Here is a 19,021-nt window from a genome sequence, read left to right as displayed (position 1 = left end):
CTCGAATGTCTCCTTCAAATGAGCCACATATTTCTAGTGATCCCAATGACTAACCCCACCTGTAGAAACTCCCAGTAAAATATCAATAGGCAGTCAGTGTTTCCTACCAAACATTAGGAAGTATGGGGAGTATCCCGTACTTTCATGTCTAGTGCTGTTATTTGCATGTACCATGGCTTCGACTTTCTGGCTCCAAGTCAGTTTGTCCTCAAGCTCTAAAGTACCTAGCATATCTAGTAAAGTCCTGTTAAACCTTCAGGGAGAGTATCTCCTTCAGGAAGATACCGAGTTGTCCGACTCTTGTGGATATTCAGCAGTTGAAGCAGTCCCTAATTAGCTTGCTCTTGAAATCTCTGCCTTGATCGGAATGCAGCTGGTGTGGTAATCCATAATGTAATGTATGAAGTACTTTTCCCGAAGTACCCTTGCAACAGTAACTGCCTTCTGATCTTTTGTTGGAAAGGCTTGGGCATAACGGGTAAAGTGATCAGTTCCCACCAGAACATTTCCAAATCCTTTCAAATCATTGTCAATGCACAGGAAGTCCATACAAACAAGATCCATGGGACCTGAACTTTTCAAATGACCCATAAAAGCTGCTTGAGGTGGAAGTGTCTTCCGTTGTGCACACCGAATGCAGCATCTATATAACCAGGTCATAGTGTCTCTCAATGCAGGCCAATAGAAAAATCGGTCTTGTAGTAGACCATAAGTCTTTTCAGGTCCCAAATGGCCATGACAAATTATGTAGACTTCGGAAAACCATCTGTTGGAAATAGCGAGGGACAACCAATTGACGTCTCCCAGGGTGATCATGGTACAGCACTACAGGATAAAGCAAGCCTTTGTTGATCTGAAACTTTTCCCAATCTTGTAGGAATTGCCCACTGTCCAGATGCAAGGATTTCCAGCATATCTTTAGTCTCTGCTCTCACTGCCTGGTAAAGGGGTCCAATAAGAGGATCAGCCTATTGACTTCAAATCATCAGCTCAGGGGGTATGGAGCATTTCTCAAATGCCCCCAGGGCAGCAGAGTACACAAACATGTCGAGCACAGCTTCAGCCCCACTTCCAATGGAGTCTATAAGCAGTGTTTCAGAAAAGGCTACTTGATCCTCAATTACAGCAGCCATAGCACATAAAGCTCTTACTTCAGGCCCGGGCTCTTCTTTCTACTTGTTTTCTTCCTCCGAATCAGGTAGTCCTGGTTATTCGGAGAGAGCATCTTCCCCCAATATTCTTCGGTCCTGGCTTATATTTCAATGTGAGCTGATAATTGAACAAGGCTGCCGACCAACGATGTCCCGTAGCGTCGAGTTTACCCAACATCAAAATGTATGTCAAGGAATTGTTATCTGTTCTCACTTCAAACATCGCTCCATACAAGTAGTCATGCAACTGGTCAATGATGGCCCATTATAAGGGCCAAGAGCCCCAACTTATGAACGGGATAGTTTCTCTCACTGGGAGCAAGGCTTCAAGTGATGAAAACTATGGGTCATAACCCAGCAGGGTATTCCTGATGCAACACCACCTAATCCTTCAAGGCTAGTATCCACGTGGAGCACGTACAGATCCTGCACATTGGCATAAGCTAGTACAGGGGCCTCTGTTAATCTCCTCTTCAATAGCTTGAAATCATCCTCAGTCAGAAGTTCACTTATTCATCTAAGAGGCTCCTGGATGACCTTCTTTCCTTCCCCTGCTCACTTTCATTTTTCTTCAGGAGATCAAGTAGGGCTTGAGCTATTCTGGAGTACCCCTCCACGAAATGCCGGTAATATCCACAAAATCCCAAGAACAAGCACAGCTCTGTAATATTTTGTGGATGAGGATGAGGTTTGGATCACTTAAATAAAGGTTGAGGTCGGGGGTTGTATCCCTAACTTCCACTCTACATACCTCAGCATAAAAGGATTCACCCCCAGTACTGGGATAGCAATAGCCCACATTTTGATATGGTTCAATGGTAACTGGGTGAGGAAAACAGTTTCTTACAGTTACAACCGTAGGCAACTCTACTCGCATCCTCCATTCATTTTGTTCAGGGATCACCATCCATCCATTCTTGTTGAAAAGCTCTCCTGGTGTTTCCATGAGAACGTAAATCCCATCTTGTAATAGATTGAGTTTGATACGGGAGGCTACTCTCAAAACTCGCTCTCCTCCTGATGGAACTTCCACAGGTCTTTTACCTACATGGTATACTAATCCGTGCCCATAGCCAGTAGACAAAGTGTTACAACGCTCTCTAATGTCAGTAGGTATATTCTTCTGCTCCGCAGGGGTGCTCCACACTCTTCCAAGGAACTTCTGGAAAGCACCCTAGACTACAGAACAATTAGTACCAAGTATCACCGGGGTAGCAGTAACGTCCCCTGTGTCAGGGCAGACTAGATCTGTAATTTTCATAGGAGATACACTCTGATCCTCCAGTTCTGGTACAGTTATGATCACTGGTAAGCTTCCATCCACAGGGTATGACTTGGAGTTCAAACCCCACAATTGCATTTGCCCAGGGGACTGAAGAGGAATGCTCCCCAGATACTTCTGGTAAAAAGAACAATAAATGATGGTAACTTGCGACCCTGTATCAAACAGTGCTGGGGTAAGGTGTCCATTTGCAGTGATTTTAACATGAGACCTAAAACCAACAACATTGTCCCTGGGCTTTGGCCAATCTGTTTTCTTCTTAAATCTCCGATTCCATACAGGAAATGCACTACTATGCATTGCCTCTTCCCCATCCTCCTGACACTTTTTGGCCAAGTGGCCCATCTCTCCACATCTATAACACTCTAGGGAATCTTTCTTCCACTGTGAGACAGGAGGGGGAGCTGTAGGCTGTTTTGGTTCTGACGCCCACTTTGTTCACTCTTATTTGAACTAGAAGGAGAGTCTTCCTTGTGAGAACTTTTCATTGGTTGGGGTGCACAAAACTGAATATCAGCCTCATGTTTCTTCACCAACCTCATTAGCTCATGCAATGGTAAAACTTTGTCAGACAACAAAACTTTGAAAACTGGAGCCAGAGGATGATTAGGTGCTATTCCTCTCACTAACTCAGCAACCATCTGTTCAAGATCATAATATGGCTCAAAATGGTCAGACAATACTTTCTTGTAGTCTTTTGCACTTAGTCCTTCGTGAGTTTCTCTGTGCAAGCGAATTAATTCTGCAGAAAGAGACCCCAGGCTCTCACTAATATGCTGTCTCTTACCCTCTTCAGTGCAGGACCATTCTCTCAAGCACTGAAGTGTGTGTTCTTTCCATATCTCAAAGCCATCTTCTCCTTGTGGTACTGGTACAGTACCAGAAAATTTTTTAGTTTCTTGTAATGTGTGACTTGTAAACCCTGAGCTAATATTTCAGTCAACTTGGTTAACGTACACATTGTGCTCTCGCTCTGAGCCGTACAGTACTTCCACATTACAGTGCCCATTTTGTCTCAGCAATGCCTCCAAATGTAACCCTATTTGGGGAAGGGTATGAGTAATGACCCCTCCCAACAGTATCTGGTGCTAACCAGTATGGGACAGGGGGATCTGGCACCTTCGCTTAAGGGAAGACTATGTAATACTGAGTTTCTTTAATCAGTGCCTCCATCCAGGATAAAACCTTTAATTAAATAAAAAGGTCTCTTCCTGGGAATAACCTATACATACACATATGGATAAACATACATGTGAAATACTACTTGTCTGCAAAGAAGGAATTATACCAAGATAACGGTAAAGAAATAAGACTTTTATAGTATAGAAGTCAGAATACAATAAGTATGCATCAAAATACTACTAACAACCACTTGTCTGTGAGTATGTATGTGATTCTTATGCTTGACCCCCTGGTGATGTCATCGCTCCACCCCCTGGTGACATCATTAAAAGTCCTATAACATATATAAAACACATAGTCTGAGCGACAGAAGAACAACAGTTAGGGCTCTTGAAAAGGGGAGGACAAAAATAACAAAATGAGAATATAAGTAAGCCGCTATTATGTCAGGCACAACTCTGCAGTTCTGACAGAACACACTGACCTACCACCACACAGATACGGTGGGCTGAAGGACCTGTGGTGATGTCACTGCTGTGGGAGGAGCCAATCTGTGTTTGTCTTGTGTGGTAATCAAGCTGCTGTGTGTGTGATGTGCCACTAGAAGCACTAGTACTATTTTTTATATATATATATAAATATATATATATATATTTATATATAATAGTCAAGTAACTTGGGGTCGGGGTCCTGGAAGTCCCCGAAAACTACCCGCAAGCCCTATCCCTACCTACTTGCTAGGCCCCAGGGTGACAACTGGGCGACAGTCCCTAGACTCACTAGGGAAGCGGGGCAAGGAGTCAGATTACAGATGAACACGGAAACAAACAAACACACAGAGACAGGTCAGGCAATCCGGGTCGGCAACAGGAGAAAACGCAAGATGAGGGCTCAGGCAAAGGCGAAGTCAGGGTCCAGGCAATCGGGTCACAACAAAGCATCAGATGAGGAACCCGCTGGTGTAGTGGAAGACCTAACATACACTGGTAGTGCAAGACAGGAACTGAAAGGTTTAAATGCTGTCAGAACTCCCGCCCCAGCTGCTGATTGGGGTGGGGAGCCTGACAGCAATAGCAGCCAATCCCAGAACGTTGGGAGAACAGCCCCCAGTGCCTGCTAAAGACAGGCAGAGGCCCAGACATCCAGCAGCGAGTGCAGAGCAAGCGTGCCAGGGTGTCAGGGACACAGTGCAGGGTGGTTACCACCGCGTCCCCAGAACCCGGCTAACTAGGCGCACGCTCCCTGTGCACGGGAGCACGCGCCCGAAGCTGGCACACAGGATCACAATGGCCAGGTGAGGTCACTAGAACCGGGGCTCTCCTGCGCCGCCCCCCCGCAGTTCAGGTACTAGGACTGGTAGTGCGGGCACGGAGACCCCGAGAGCCGCCGGAGCTGACATATATATTACATCAAATTCTTTAGTTTCTATAGCAGTCCCAATAGTATTTAACCGCAGTCACTGTATACCCTGGGTTATATATGTATAAATGTGCATGGCGTCCCATGCACCATACCTCAGACATCAGAGACGAAGAAGAGTCACGTTGCAGGGGGGCCCCTCTGTGGTTGATTGTAGATACGGGGATCTGCAGCGTGTGAACAGCGTTGTGATGGAGGTCCACATCAGAATGATAAGTAGTGCAGCAGCTCTGCTAGTCCAACGATTCCACACAGGGGTTGGATCCAGGAACAAGCCTGACACCACTATACTAGTCCCTAGTATAGCCTATACTATCCATGCGACCGGACCACTAATCTTCCTGTGGGCCGTCGGTCACCTAACCTTCCACTAGTGCCTGAACTATGCACCAATCCCCATCTATAACACTAACTAGAAACCATCAGACTGGGGCTATTACTTAGCCACAGAGGATCAGCCAAAGTGCTTCAGACTCCAGCAATCACCAAGCAGGCGGCACTAGGAATACACTGCAACAAGTATGGAGAACTCGAACTGAATGCAGCAATGATGCAGCAGAGCTAATTGTGTCACATCTGCTGGGGAAACTGAAAGTAACACTCAGTGCAGTGCAGAGCTGTTTTGGTAAAAATGGGGTTTCAGCCCCACAATAGATATGGCTGAGATCTGATACCTACTTGGTTACAGCTGGTCTGGAGCAGTTCTTTGGCTTTCTGGAGGGAATATGTAGGGAGTAGCCCCCAGCCCATGCAGTCTGGATCTGCCTGGGGTGGGCAGGTCTCACTGTTTTATATACCAGGCTTTTTTTATGTATGGGGATTCCTCATTAACCCAAAAGCAGGGGCTTAGAAGAAACCAACTTCCAATAACCAGGGGGTGTTGGGCAAGCCCACTATAACATATTAATAACAGTGATCTCCTACACACGTTAGGAAGTAGAGGAGCTATCAAGCATGCTGAATGGCTCAAACAGCAGAAGCACCACCTGGAGCATGAGAGGTTGCAGAAAACAAAATAGTTTGAGTTGTTGGTGCTCGTTGGACGATTAAATGCTCCTCTCTACTGGTGGTCTGTAGGGGGCGTCCTGTGCCCAGTCACCTTGTGTACCCTCACACATCCACTGGTCCCAACACCTCCCAACAGTCTGGTCAGATGCTCCTCTCTACTGGTGGTCTGTCGGGGGCACACTGAGCCTGGTCACCTTGTGTGCCCTCACACATCCACTGGTCCTAACACCTCCTAACAGTCTGTTCAGATGCTCCTCTCTACTGGTGGTCTGTCGGGGGCACACTGAGCCTGGTCACCTTGTGTGCCCTCACACATCCACTGCTCTCAACACCTCCTAACAGTCTGGTCAGATGCTCCTCTCTACTGGTGGTCTGTAGGGGGTGTCCTGAGCCCGGTCACCTCGCACATCCACTGGTCCCAACACCTCCTAACAGTCTGGTCAGACGCTCCTCTCTACTGGTGGTCTGCAGGGGGCATCCTGAGCCTGGTCACCTTGTGTGCCCTCACACATCTAGTGGTCCCAACACCTCCTAACAGTCTAGTAAGAACGGCCAGTTAGGGACAATTCATGGATACCATCCAGCTTCTCACATCCCAATTATGCGCCCCTCTCAGACTCTGGTAACGGGGTGAAATCTCTTCTCTGTGTCGTAGAGGCGTCTAGTGGTCAACAAGGTCTTCAAGCGGAAGAAGAGGTCGCTACACACAAGGAGCCTCCGAGAGCCTTTTATAGGCCTTAGCGTCTTAGGTGACAAGACCATTCATCTAATCACCACAACTCTCATCATTTGTATATCTTCCTGACATATAACTGCAGGACGAGTTTTACAGCACGACAACTCCTCCTAGGGGCGGGATGGTTTTCTTGACAAGAGTGTATATAATTGCTGCACAGTAGCACTTCTCCTGTCCTGTATATGTTTATGTTTGTATATATAATATGAACTTTCTCTGGGTTTTTGCCTTTATATATCAGTGACAGTGATCTGCTTCTTCTCTCACCAGGAGAATGGTATTCACATTTTGACCAGCTGGGACATTGTCGCTCCGATCACTTGTAAATTTGACCTCGGTAAGTAATCTTTGTATGTGTCGGATTATATTATTGATCTCTCCGCTGACTGATCCTGATGGCGATGCACTGAACAGAGGCGGTGGGGTTCTTCTCCTGTCTTCACTAGGTAAGTGAGTTGATCGTCATGTTACAGAATCTCTGAGATCGCCACATGGTAGGGGCGTCCCTGGGTGGGCTGCATGAGATGAAATAAGATTACTGGGTGTGAGGCCTGGGAGAGTAGAGGGGCGGTGAGAGCTGAGTAACTGGATTACAGATCCTTGTAAAGTGTTTTGTTACTATGGGTCAGGAGTTTGACCTGACAGAAGACTTGTATCTGCGGTATTGGCTATGGTTTGCAGGAATAAAACACTTATTTTGGCGGTTTAGATGACCCAAGATTTATCCCATCCGGAAGATATATTCATTATTGGGAGGCTGATCTGATCTCAGCACTTTGGAGAGGATATTGGGGTGTTATAACACAAATAAGGGAAGATAAGGAAGATAGCTGTTGTGTCCGTGTTGTCCATCACATTGTATCTAATCTATAGAGCCTGCTATCCACTGGCTGCAAATGATGGGTGATAGAGCGAAGGGTAAACGGGCAAAAGGGGATCTAATCTGCAGAAATACCCAAAGTTGCATCTATAGTGGAAGGAAGTATTGGGGCAGGAAGAATATTGTCTCTCCCAAGGGAGAACAGCTATTGAGGAGACTGATAAGGCCATCCAGACTCTTCTGGGAAATTTATGTAAATGGAAAGATAGAACAATGCCTCTACAGCGCCACCTATTGGAAGGCAGCATTCCTGCAAGTTAATATCAGTCCTTTTAAGAACCTATATAACTATGACTGGGAATATAAAGCAAAGCCAGAGTCTTCTCCAGAAGGAGGAGACAACCGTGTACAGACTGTTTTGAGGTTTTTGCCCCTCATTGGTCTGCAGTAGGCTCCTGGCTGGTCAGAGCCTCATAATTCCCAATCATTGTTAGAAGTCTTCTTAAAAGATCTGGCATTAACTTGCAGATATGCTGCTTTCCAATAGGTGGCACTGTAGAGACATTGTTCCATCTTTTCATTTGCATGGAAGGAAGCATTGGCACATATACAGTCCATGTATATTGAGAATAGACCGCTGTAATATGGTGAATAGGGAGATAAAAGGGGCAAAAATGAGGGCGCTCTATGTCACCGAAACATGAACTAGAGTCATCCAGATTTGTTTTCATATTATTCAAAAAAGGCAATTAATGGTGACTACAATGGTTCATCCAAGCTTCAGGCACAGGTACACCCCGTTTCTCAGCTTCCTGGAGTGCAATAAGGGGAGGTGGGGGTTCGTAGCCTTCCATCAACGCTTATCGCACTCCAGGAAGCTGAGATAAGGGGTGTTGTAGAGCTACTGTATCCCTCTAACACCCCATATCTCAGCTTCTTGTAGTGTGATTAAGAGAGAAAGGTATTGCAGCTCTGCAACAGACCATATCACACTCACAGAAGCTGATATATGAGTGTTGGGGGATACAGTAGCTCTACAACACCTAATATCTCATCTCATTGGATGAGTGTATGATAGCTCTACATCTCCCTTTATCACACATCAGAAAGCTAAGATAAGAGATGTTGTAGAGCTACTGTATGCCCCAACACATATTTCAGCTTCCTTGAGTGTGATAGGGTGTGTTGCAGAGCTGCAATACCTTTCTCTCCTAATCACACCCCAGGATGCTGAGATATGGGGTGTTTAGGGCATACGGTAGCTTTACAGCACCTCATATCTCATCTCTCTGGAGTGTGATAAGAACTGATGGGTGTATGACAGCTCTATGTATAAAACGTGACGACGATGTCTGATAACGGGCGATATTCAGGCCCAGATCACTGTAGAGAAGATGTAAAAAAAAAAACATACAATGACCTCCTAATCAATCCCATAAACAGAACGCAGCAAATGTAACGTCATATCATCGCCCCACAGTGGAGGCAACACTTTAAAAAATCCCAACGTAATATAATAATTCTATAAAAGCTATAAAATGCCCAAAATGTTCTTAGAAAAAAAAATCACAAGATCTTGGCAGCAAGAAACAAAAACTAGTAGAGGAATTGTGGCAGCGCCATCAGGGGTGCAGAACCTCACAGACCCCCAAATCACCCATAGATTCTATATGAAAAACGTCCATTATGTGAGATTATCTGCTGTAGGAAGAAAAGAAGTAAAGCAGTAGACAAACAGGCGAGACCTGCGACACGAGAGGCAAAAACATATCCAGAGACGATGACAAATATGGAGGTAAACCTGCAGAATAATCTGTATCATAACAGTGTTTCCTTATGTCTAGGGTACATGTCCGATGGTACAATGCCGATGGCGGCCAGCCGAGCATTAGGAGGTTCATATACATATATAAATACACATCCTATATACTGACCCTCCCTACATACTACTTCCTATATACTGACCGTCCTAATATATCCCCCACACACTACATCCTATATACTGACCCTCCTGATATATCCCCCACACTACATCCTATATACTGACCCTCCTGATATATCCTCCACACTACATCCTATATACTAACCCCCCATATATATTCTCCACACACTACATCCTATATACTGACCCTCCTGATATATCCTCCACACTACATCCTATATACTAACCCCCATATATATTCTCCACACACTACATCCTATATACTGACCCTCCTGATATACCCTCCACACACTACATCCTATATACTGACCCCCCTTATATATCCTCCACACACTACATCCTATATACTGACCCTCCTGATATATCCCCCACACTACATCCTATATACTGACCCTCCTGATATATCCTCCACACTACATCCTATATACTAACCCCCCATATATATTCTCCACACACTACATCCTGTATACTGACCCCCCTGGTATATCCTCCACACACTACATCCTATATACTGACCCTCCTGGTATATCCTCCACACACTACATCCTATAAACTGACCATCCTGATATATCCTCCACACACTACATCCTATATACTGACCCTCCTGATATATCCTCCACACTACATCCTATATACTGACCCTCCTGATATATCCTCCACACACTACATGCTATATACTGACCCTCCTGATATATCCTCCACACACTACATCCTATATACTGACCCTCCTGATATATCCTCCATACACTACATCCTATATACTGACCTCCTGATATATCCTCTACACTACATCCTATATACTGACCTTCCTGATATATCCTCTACGTTACATCCTATATACTAACTACCCTGACATATCCTCCACACACTTCATCCTATATACCGACCCTCCTGATATATCCTCCTCACTACATCCTATATACTGACCCCCTAATATATCCCCCACACTACATCCAATATACTGACCCTCCTGATATATCCTCCACACCCTACATCCTATATACTGACCCGCCTGATATATCCTCCACACACTACATCCTACATGCTGACCCTCCTGATATATCCACCACACACTACATCCTATATACTGACCCTCCTGATATGTCCCCCACACATTACATCCTATATACTGACCCTCCTGATATATCCTCCACACTACATCCTATATACTGATCATCCTGATATATCCCCCACATACTACATCCTATATACTTACCCTCCTGATATATCCCCCACATACTACATCCTATATACTTACCCTCCTGATATATCCCCCACACATTACATCCTATATACTGACCTCCTGATATATCCTCCACACACTACATTCTATATACTGACCCTCCTGATATATCCTCCACACACTACATATTATATACTGACCCTCATGATATATCCTCCACACACTACATCCTATATACTGACCCCCTGATATATCCTCCACACTGCATCCAATATACTGACCCTCCTGATATATCCTTCTCACACTACATCCTATATACTGACCCTCCTGATATATCCTCCACACACTACATCCTATATACTGACCCCCTGATATATCCTCCACACTGCATCCAATATACTGACCCTCCTGATATATCCTTCTCACACTACATCCTATATACTGACCCTCCTGATATATCCTCCACACACTACATCCTATATACTGACCCCCTGATATATCCTCCACACACTACATTCTATATACTGACCCCCCTGATATATCATCCACACACTACATCCTGTATACTGGCCCCTCTGATGAATCCTCCACACACTACATCCTATATACTGACCCCCTGATATATCCTCCACACCCTACATGCTATATACTGACCCTCCTCATATATCCTCCACACACTATATTCTATATACTGACCCCCCTGATATATCATCCACACACTACATCCTATATACTGACCCTTCTGATGCATCCTCCACACACTACATCCTATATACTAAGCCCCCATACATATTCTCCACACACTACATCCTATACTGACCCCCCTGATATATCCTCCACACACTACATCCTTTATACTGACCCCCCTGATATATCCTCCACACACTACATCCTATATACTGACCCTCCTGATATATCCTCCACACTACATCCTATATACTGATCCTCCTGATATATCCCCCACACATTACATCCTATATACTGACCCTCCTGATATATCATCCGCACTACATCCTATATACTGACCCTCCTGATATATCCTCCACACACTACATATTATATACTGACCCTCATGATATATCCTCCACACACTACATCCTATATACTGACCCTCCTCATATATCCTCCACACACTACATCCTACATACTGACCCCACTGATATATCCTCCACACACTACATTCTATATACTGACACCCCTGATATATCCTCCACACACTACATTCTATATACTGACACCCCTGATATATCATCCACACACTACATCCTGTATACTGACCTTCCTGATATATCCTTCGCACTACAACCTGTATACTGACCCTTCTGATGCATCCTCCACACACTACATCCTATATACTAAGCTCCCATACATATTCTCCACACACTACATCCTATACTGACCCCCCTAATATATCCTCCACACACTACATCCTATATACTGACCCCCCTGATATATCCTCCACACACTACATTGTATATACTGACCCTCCTGATATATACTGACCCTCCTGATATATCCTCCACACTACATCCTATATACTGACCCTCCTGATATATCCTCCACACTGCATCATATATTCTGACACTCCTGATATATCCTCCACACACTACATCCTATATACTGACCCTCCTGATATATCCTCCACACACTACATCCTATATACTGACCCTCCTGATATATCTCCCACACACTACATCCTATATACTGACCCTCCTGATATATCCTCCACACACTACATCCTATATACTGACCCTCCTGATATATCTCCCACACACTACATCCTATATACTGACCCTCCTGATATATCCTCCACACACTACATCCTATATACTGACCCTCCTGATATATCCTCCACACACTACACCCTATATACTGACCCTCCTGATATATCCTCCACACACTACATCCTATATACTAACCCTCCTGATATATCTCCCACACACTACATCCTATGTACTGACCCTCCTGATATATATCCTCCACACACTACATCCTATATACTGACCCTCCTGATATATCCTCTAGACACTACATCCTATATACTGATCCTCCTGATATATCCTCCACACTACATCCTATATACTGATCCTCCTGCTATGTATCCTCCACACACTACATCCTATATACTGACTGCCTGATATATCCTGCACACACTACATCATGTATACTGACCCTCCTGATATATCCTCCACACACTACATCCTATATACTGACCCACCTGATATATCCTCCACACACTACATCCTATACACTGACCCTCCTGATATATCCTCCACACACTACATCCTATATACTGACCCCCCTGATATATCCTCCACACACTATATCCTATACACTGACCCTCCTGATATATCCTCCACACACTACATCCTATATACTGTCGCCTCTGATATATCCCCCACACACTACATCATGTATACTGACCCTCCTGATATATCCTCCACACACTACATCCTATATACTGACCCTCCTGATATATCCTCTACACACTACATCCTATATACTGACCTCCTGAAATCCTCCACACACTACATCCTATATACTCACCCTCCTGATATATCCTCCACACACTACGTCCTATATACTGACCCTCCTGATATGTCCTCCACACTACATACTATATACTGACCCTCCTGATATATCCTCCACACTACTTACTATATACTGACCCCTCTGATATATCCTCCACGCACTACATCCTATATACTAACCCTACTGATATATCCTCCACACACTACACACTATATACTGACCCTCCTGATATATCCTTAACACACTACATCCTATATACTGACCCTCCTGATATATCCTCCACACACTACATCCTATATACTGACCCTCCTGATATATCCTCCACACACTACATCCTATATACTGACCCTCCTGATATATAGTCCACACACTACATCCTATATACTGCCCCCTCTGATATATCCTCCACACACTACATCCTATATACTGACCCTCCTGATATATCCTCCACACACTACATCCTATATACTAACCCTACTGATATATCCTCCATACAGTACATCCTATATACTGACCCTCCTGATATATCCTCCACACACTACATCCTATATACTGACCCTCCTTATATATCCTCTACACACTACATCCTATATACTGACCCTCCTGATAAATCCTCTACACACTACATCCTATATACTGCCCCTTCTGTTATATCCTCCACACACTACCTCCTATATACTGACCCTCCTGATATATCCTCCACACACTACATCCTATGTACTAACTTGTACTGATATATCCTCCATACAGTACATCCTATATACTGACCCTCCTGATATATCCTCCACACACTACATCCTATATACTGCCCCCTCTGATATATCCTCAATGCACTACATCCTATATACTGACCCTCCTTATATATCCTCCACACACTACATCCTATATACTAACCCTACTGATATATCCTAAATACAGTACATCCTATATACTGACCCTCCTGATATATCCTCCAAACTACATACTGACCCTACTGATATATCCTCCACACTACTTACTATATACTGACCCCTCTGATATATCCTCCACACACTTCATCCTATATACTGACCCTCCTGATATCCTTCACACACTACATCCTATATATTGCCCTCTCTGATATATCCTCCACACACTACATCCTATATACTGACCCTCCTGATATCCTTTACACACTACATCCTATATATTGCCCCCTCTGATATATCCTCCACACACTACATCCTATATACTGACCCTCCAGATATATCCTCCACACACTACATCCTATATACTGACCCTCCTGATATATACTCCACACACTACATCCTATATACTGACCCCCCTGATATATCCTCCACAGACTACATCCTATATACTAACCCTACTGATATATCCTCCATACAGTACATCCTATATACTGACCCTCCTGATATATCCTCCAAACTACATACTATATACTGACCCTACTGATATATCCTCCACACACTACATCCTATATACTGACCCCTCTAATTTATCCTCCACGCACTACATCCTACATACTGCCCCCTCTGATATATCCTCCACACACTTCATCCTATATACTAACCCTACTGATATACACTCCACACAGTACATCCTATATACTGACCCCTCTGATATATTCCCACACACTACATCCTATATACTGACCCTCCTGAAATCCTCCACACACTACATCCTATATACTAACCCTCCTGATATATCCTCCACAAACTACGTCCTCTATACTGACCCTCCTGATATGTCCTCCACACTACATACTATATACTGACCCTCCTGATATATCCTCCACAATACTTACTATATACTGACCCCTCTGATATATCCTCCACGCACTACATCATATATACTAACCCTACTGATATATCCTCCACACACTACACACTATATACTGACCCTCCTGATATATCCTCCACACACTACATCCTATATACTAACCCTTGTGATATATGCTCCATACAGTACATCCTATATACTGACCCTCCTTATATATCCTCCACACTGCATACTTTATACTGACCCTCCTAATATATCCTCCACACTACTAACTATATACTGACCCCTCTGATATATCCTCCACGCACTACATCCTATATACTGACCCTCCTGATATATTCTCCACACACTATATCCTGTATACTGGCCCCTTTGATGAATCCTCCACACACTACATCCTATATTCTGACCCCTCTGAGATATATCCTCCATGCACTACATCCTATATACTGCCCCCTCTGATATATCCTCCACACACTACATCCTATATACTGACCCTCCTGATATATCCTCCACACACTACATCCTATATACTGCCCCTTCTGTTATATCCTCCACACACTACATCCTATATACTGACCCTCCTGATATATCCTCTACACACTACATCCTATATACTGACCCTCCTGATATATCCTCCACACACTACATCCTATATTCTAACCCTACTGATATATCCTCCATACAGTACATCCTATATACTGACCCTCCTGATATATCCTCCACACACTACATCCTATATACTACCCCCTCTGATATATCCTCAACGCACTACATCCTATATTCTGACCCTCCTTCTATATCCTCCACACACTACATCCTATATACTGACCCTCCTGATATATCCTCCACACACTACATCCTATATACTAACCCTACTGATATATCCTCCATACAGTACATCCTATATACTGACCCTCCTGATATATCCTCCAAACTACATACTATATACTGACCCTACTGATATATCCTCCACACTACTCACTATATACTGACCCCTCTGATATATCCTCCACCCACTACATCCTATATACTGCCCCCTCTGATATTTCCTCCACGCACTACATCCTATATACTGACCCTCCTGTTATATCCTCCACATACAACATGAATGTGATGCATTCATAGACAGGATACACCATAACACTGAGTAGCTCACAGGTGATATCCTCTGGACATGTTTCTTTTCGCCTCCATCTGGCCCAGACCTTCATAACTGCAGAATCTGAGATCCAGATATTTGTGACTCCTCTGATAATATTATTGTCACACACTGTTTGTCATGAGTCTAGCATGGGATTGAAGTCTTGTGCTATAGCCACTTACAGGAAGGTAGCGTGGTCCAGGAGTAGCCGGGGTTTGGTGCACGGGATGGCGGTGCAGTACAAAGGGTTGAAGCAATAACGTAGTCAACAGGTATAGCCGAGGTCAGGTACACAAGATGGATGGTCAGTTGTAGAGGAGCCGGTATGTGGGAGAATCACTTGATTACCGGTCAATATAACACGCAAGGAAGGAGGGAACGGGGCAGGTTTATATAGAGGAAAAATTGGGGAAGGAACAAGAATGGGTGGACTAGACAAGGGAAATATGGAACCAGGAACAGGGGACTAGGAATCAGAGGGAGCTGTCCAGCATGCTGAATAGCTCAGTAGGCAGGGCTGCTGCCTGGAGTGCCGGCGGTCGCAGGTTTATGTCCCGACACCGCTTCACCTGAAAATAGCACTACTCATCATTGACTTACCTAGGAGGTAAACCATAAGACACTGTGTCCCCTGAAAAATACTACCGTGCCTCAGAAATAATCGGTGTCCCTGAAAAGTATAATACCGTGTCCCCGCTGAAATTAATGATGATATGCACTGGGCAGTCACTATGGGGTTAATATAATTTCTGTATATTAATGTATGAAAACCAGGACAACCAACCAGAATGAAAATCTCATATTTCAGCATAGACCAAAGAATGAAGCCAGCTCTCTGATGGGCTGTTGTGGTCACCACCAGTTTGCCTCTGTTCTAGTTAATAGTTTGATGACATTACGGCAGGTATATTATGTCCTCCTCTATGTAGTAAATGATGTCTCCTGATATATCCTTCATGCACTACATGCTATATACTGACCGTCGTGATACGGTATATCTTCCACTATGTAGTAAATGATGTCTCCTGATATATCCTTCATGCACTACATGCTATATACTGACCGTCGTGATACGGTATATCTTCCACACTCCATATCTCAATTTACTGGAGTGTGATATGGGGAGAAGGGGGTGTTATGGATCAAGGCATTCTCACTTGTTGTTTGTAGTTGGGGTTTGTGCACACAGTGGTGTCATGTACAGGGGATGTGTGCTGTGGTGCAAACGGTCCCTATCTGGAAGTCCGCTGTAATACGGTACAGAACGTAGATCCACTGTTTTTCTTATGGACTTACTTCCCCGTTCCTTCTTATAAAGGTCTGTGTAGCAGAACGCCAGTTATGTCCAAAAAATCATTGGTTGACAATCGTGACTGACAGAGCTGGCGTTAGATCACATTTTTGGCGCCAAGTGCCTTAGCCTGCTAAAACAAGCCTTTTCGGGGTCTGCCCACCAGAGGGCGACACATCAGTATCACAAAGTGCCCTCGTAATAACCCTACCAAGACCTACGATGCTGAGTGATGTAATCGCCGTCAGGATGCATTACTATTGAAGGGTTAAATAATTTATAAAGCGACCTCCTGATATCGCGCTGACCGGGAGCGCTGAATACGGGTTCATCAGCACTCAGTGAGGAGGGATTAAAAAAAGGAAAAAACAATTGATACAGTAAGGCCGCCTGCACACGGGAGAATTTGTATTGCGGATTCCGCAGCCGGCGGCCGCAGCAAATACAGTCCCATAGTATTTCATGGCAAAACGGCATTTCATCTCCAAGAGCGGAAATTGATTGCGATTTTCCGCTCGTGGAGAAGAAATCACAGCATGCGGCGATTTTGTGCAGCTTCCATTGAAGTCAATGGAAGCTTTCCATCTCGCAGCACTTCTGCAGTCAGCACTGAGGAAGTATCACGGGATACGCGTCGGAGGCTACTGCGCATGTGTAGCGGACTGCAGGCCGGGACATCCGCAGCGCTCGCAGAAGCCGCCGGACAGGTACACTGCGGTCACCGGCCGGGCGCCGAGTCTCAGTCTGCTGTGGGAGTCCCGCATGCGGGGTCCAACCCGCCCGTGTGCATGAGGCCTAGAGCAGCAAGTGTAATGTAATCATGACCGGCGCAGTGTGGGCAATGGTTATAATAATCCTGACATAATATTATAACTACTAACACTGGAGGAAAGAAAAATGTGCAATGGGCAAAATGTTCAAAAAATTCTGAAAAAAGGATTACAAGACGTCGGCAGCGAGAAAGAGGGACAAGTAGAGGAGCTGTGGCAGCGTCATCAGGGGTGCAGAACCTCACAGACCCTCAAATCACCAATAGATTCTATGAGCTAACCGTCCGGTAGGTGTGATAATCTGCTATAGGAAGAAAAGCCGTAGAGAGTAATGTGAGGCCAACAATGAAATACAAGACAAACATCGACAGCAGAGATCCGGAGACGACAACAAATATGGAGGCAAACGGGTCCGATCCCCGGAGAATAATCCGCATTGTAACCGCAGTGTCTCTTTATGTCTAGATTACAGTTCAGAGGAAGAGGAAGATATGGGCTTGGGTCCTCTTATACATGACCGAAACCCCAGGCGGAGGTTACCCAACAGAGGTTTGAATATACCTCCTCCATACTAGATCCGACATACTGACCCTCCTGATATATGCACCACACACTACATCCTATATACTGACCCTCTTGATATATGCACCACACACTACATCCTATATACTGACCCCTCTGATAACACTACATCCTATATACTGACCCTCCTGATATATCCTCCACACACTGCATCCTATATACTGACCCTCCTGATATATCCTCAACACACTACATCCTATATACCGACCCTCCTGATATATCCTCCACATACTACATCCTATATACTGACCCTCCTTATATATCCTCCACACTACATCCTA

At 44.6% G+C, this 19,021-nt stretch overlaps 1 protein-coding gene across 1 annotated transcript in view; it reads left to right on the top strand.

Annotated features, from left to right (window-relative positions):
* Positions 1-19,021, top strand: part of LOC136626755 (alpha-2-macroglobulin-like protein 1) — a 237,447-nt gene that overhangs the window by 128,206 nt on the left and 90,220 nt on the right. The window contains exons 20-21 of the mRNA XM_066601761.1: positions 6,989-7,055; positions 18,624-18,707. Coding sequence (XP_066457858.1) covers positions 6,989-7,055; positions 18,624-18,707 — 151 coding nt within the window. The remainder of the gene's footprint in view (positions 1-6,988; positions 7,056-18,623; positions 18,708-19,021) is intronic.

This window comes from Eleutherodactylus coqui, chromosome 4 (genome assembly GCF_035609145.1).
Source record: "Eleutherodactylus coqui strain aEleCoq1 chromosome 4, aEleCoq1.hap1, whole genome shotgun sequence".
NCBI lineage: Eukaryota > Metazoa > Chordata > Amphibia > Anura > Eleutherodactylidae > Eleutherodactylus > Eleutherodactylus coqui.
Note: the sequence above shows the minus strand (reverse complement) of the source record. Positions and strands in the feature narration are given on the sequence as shown.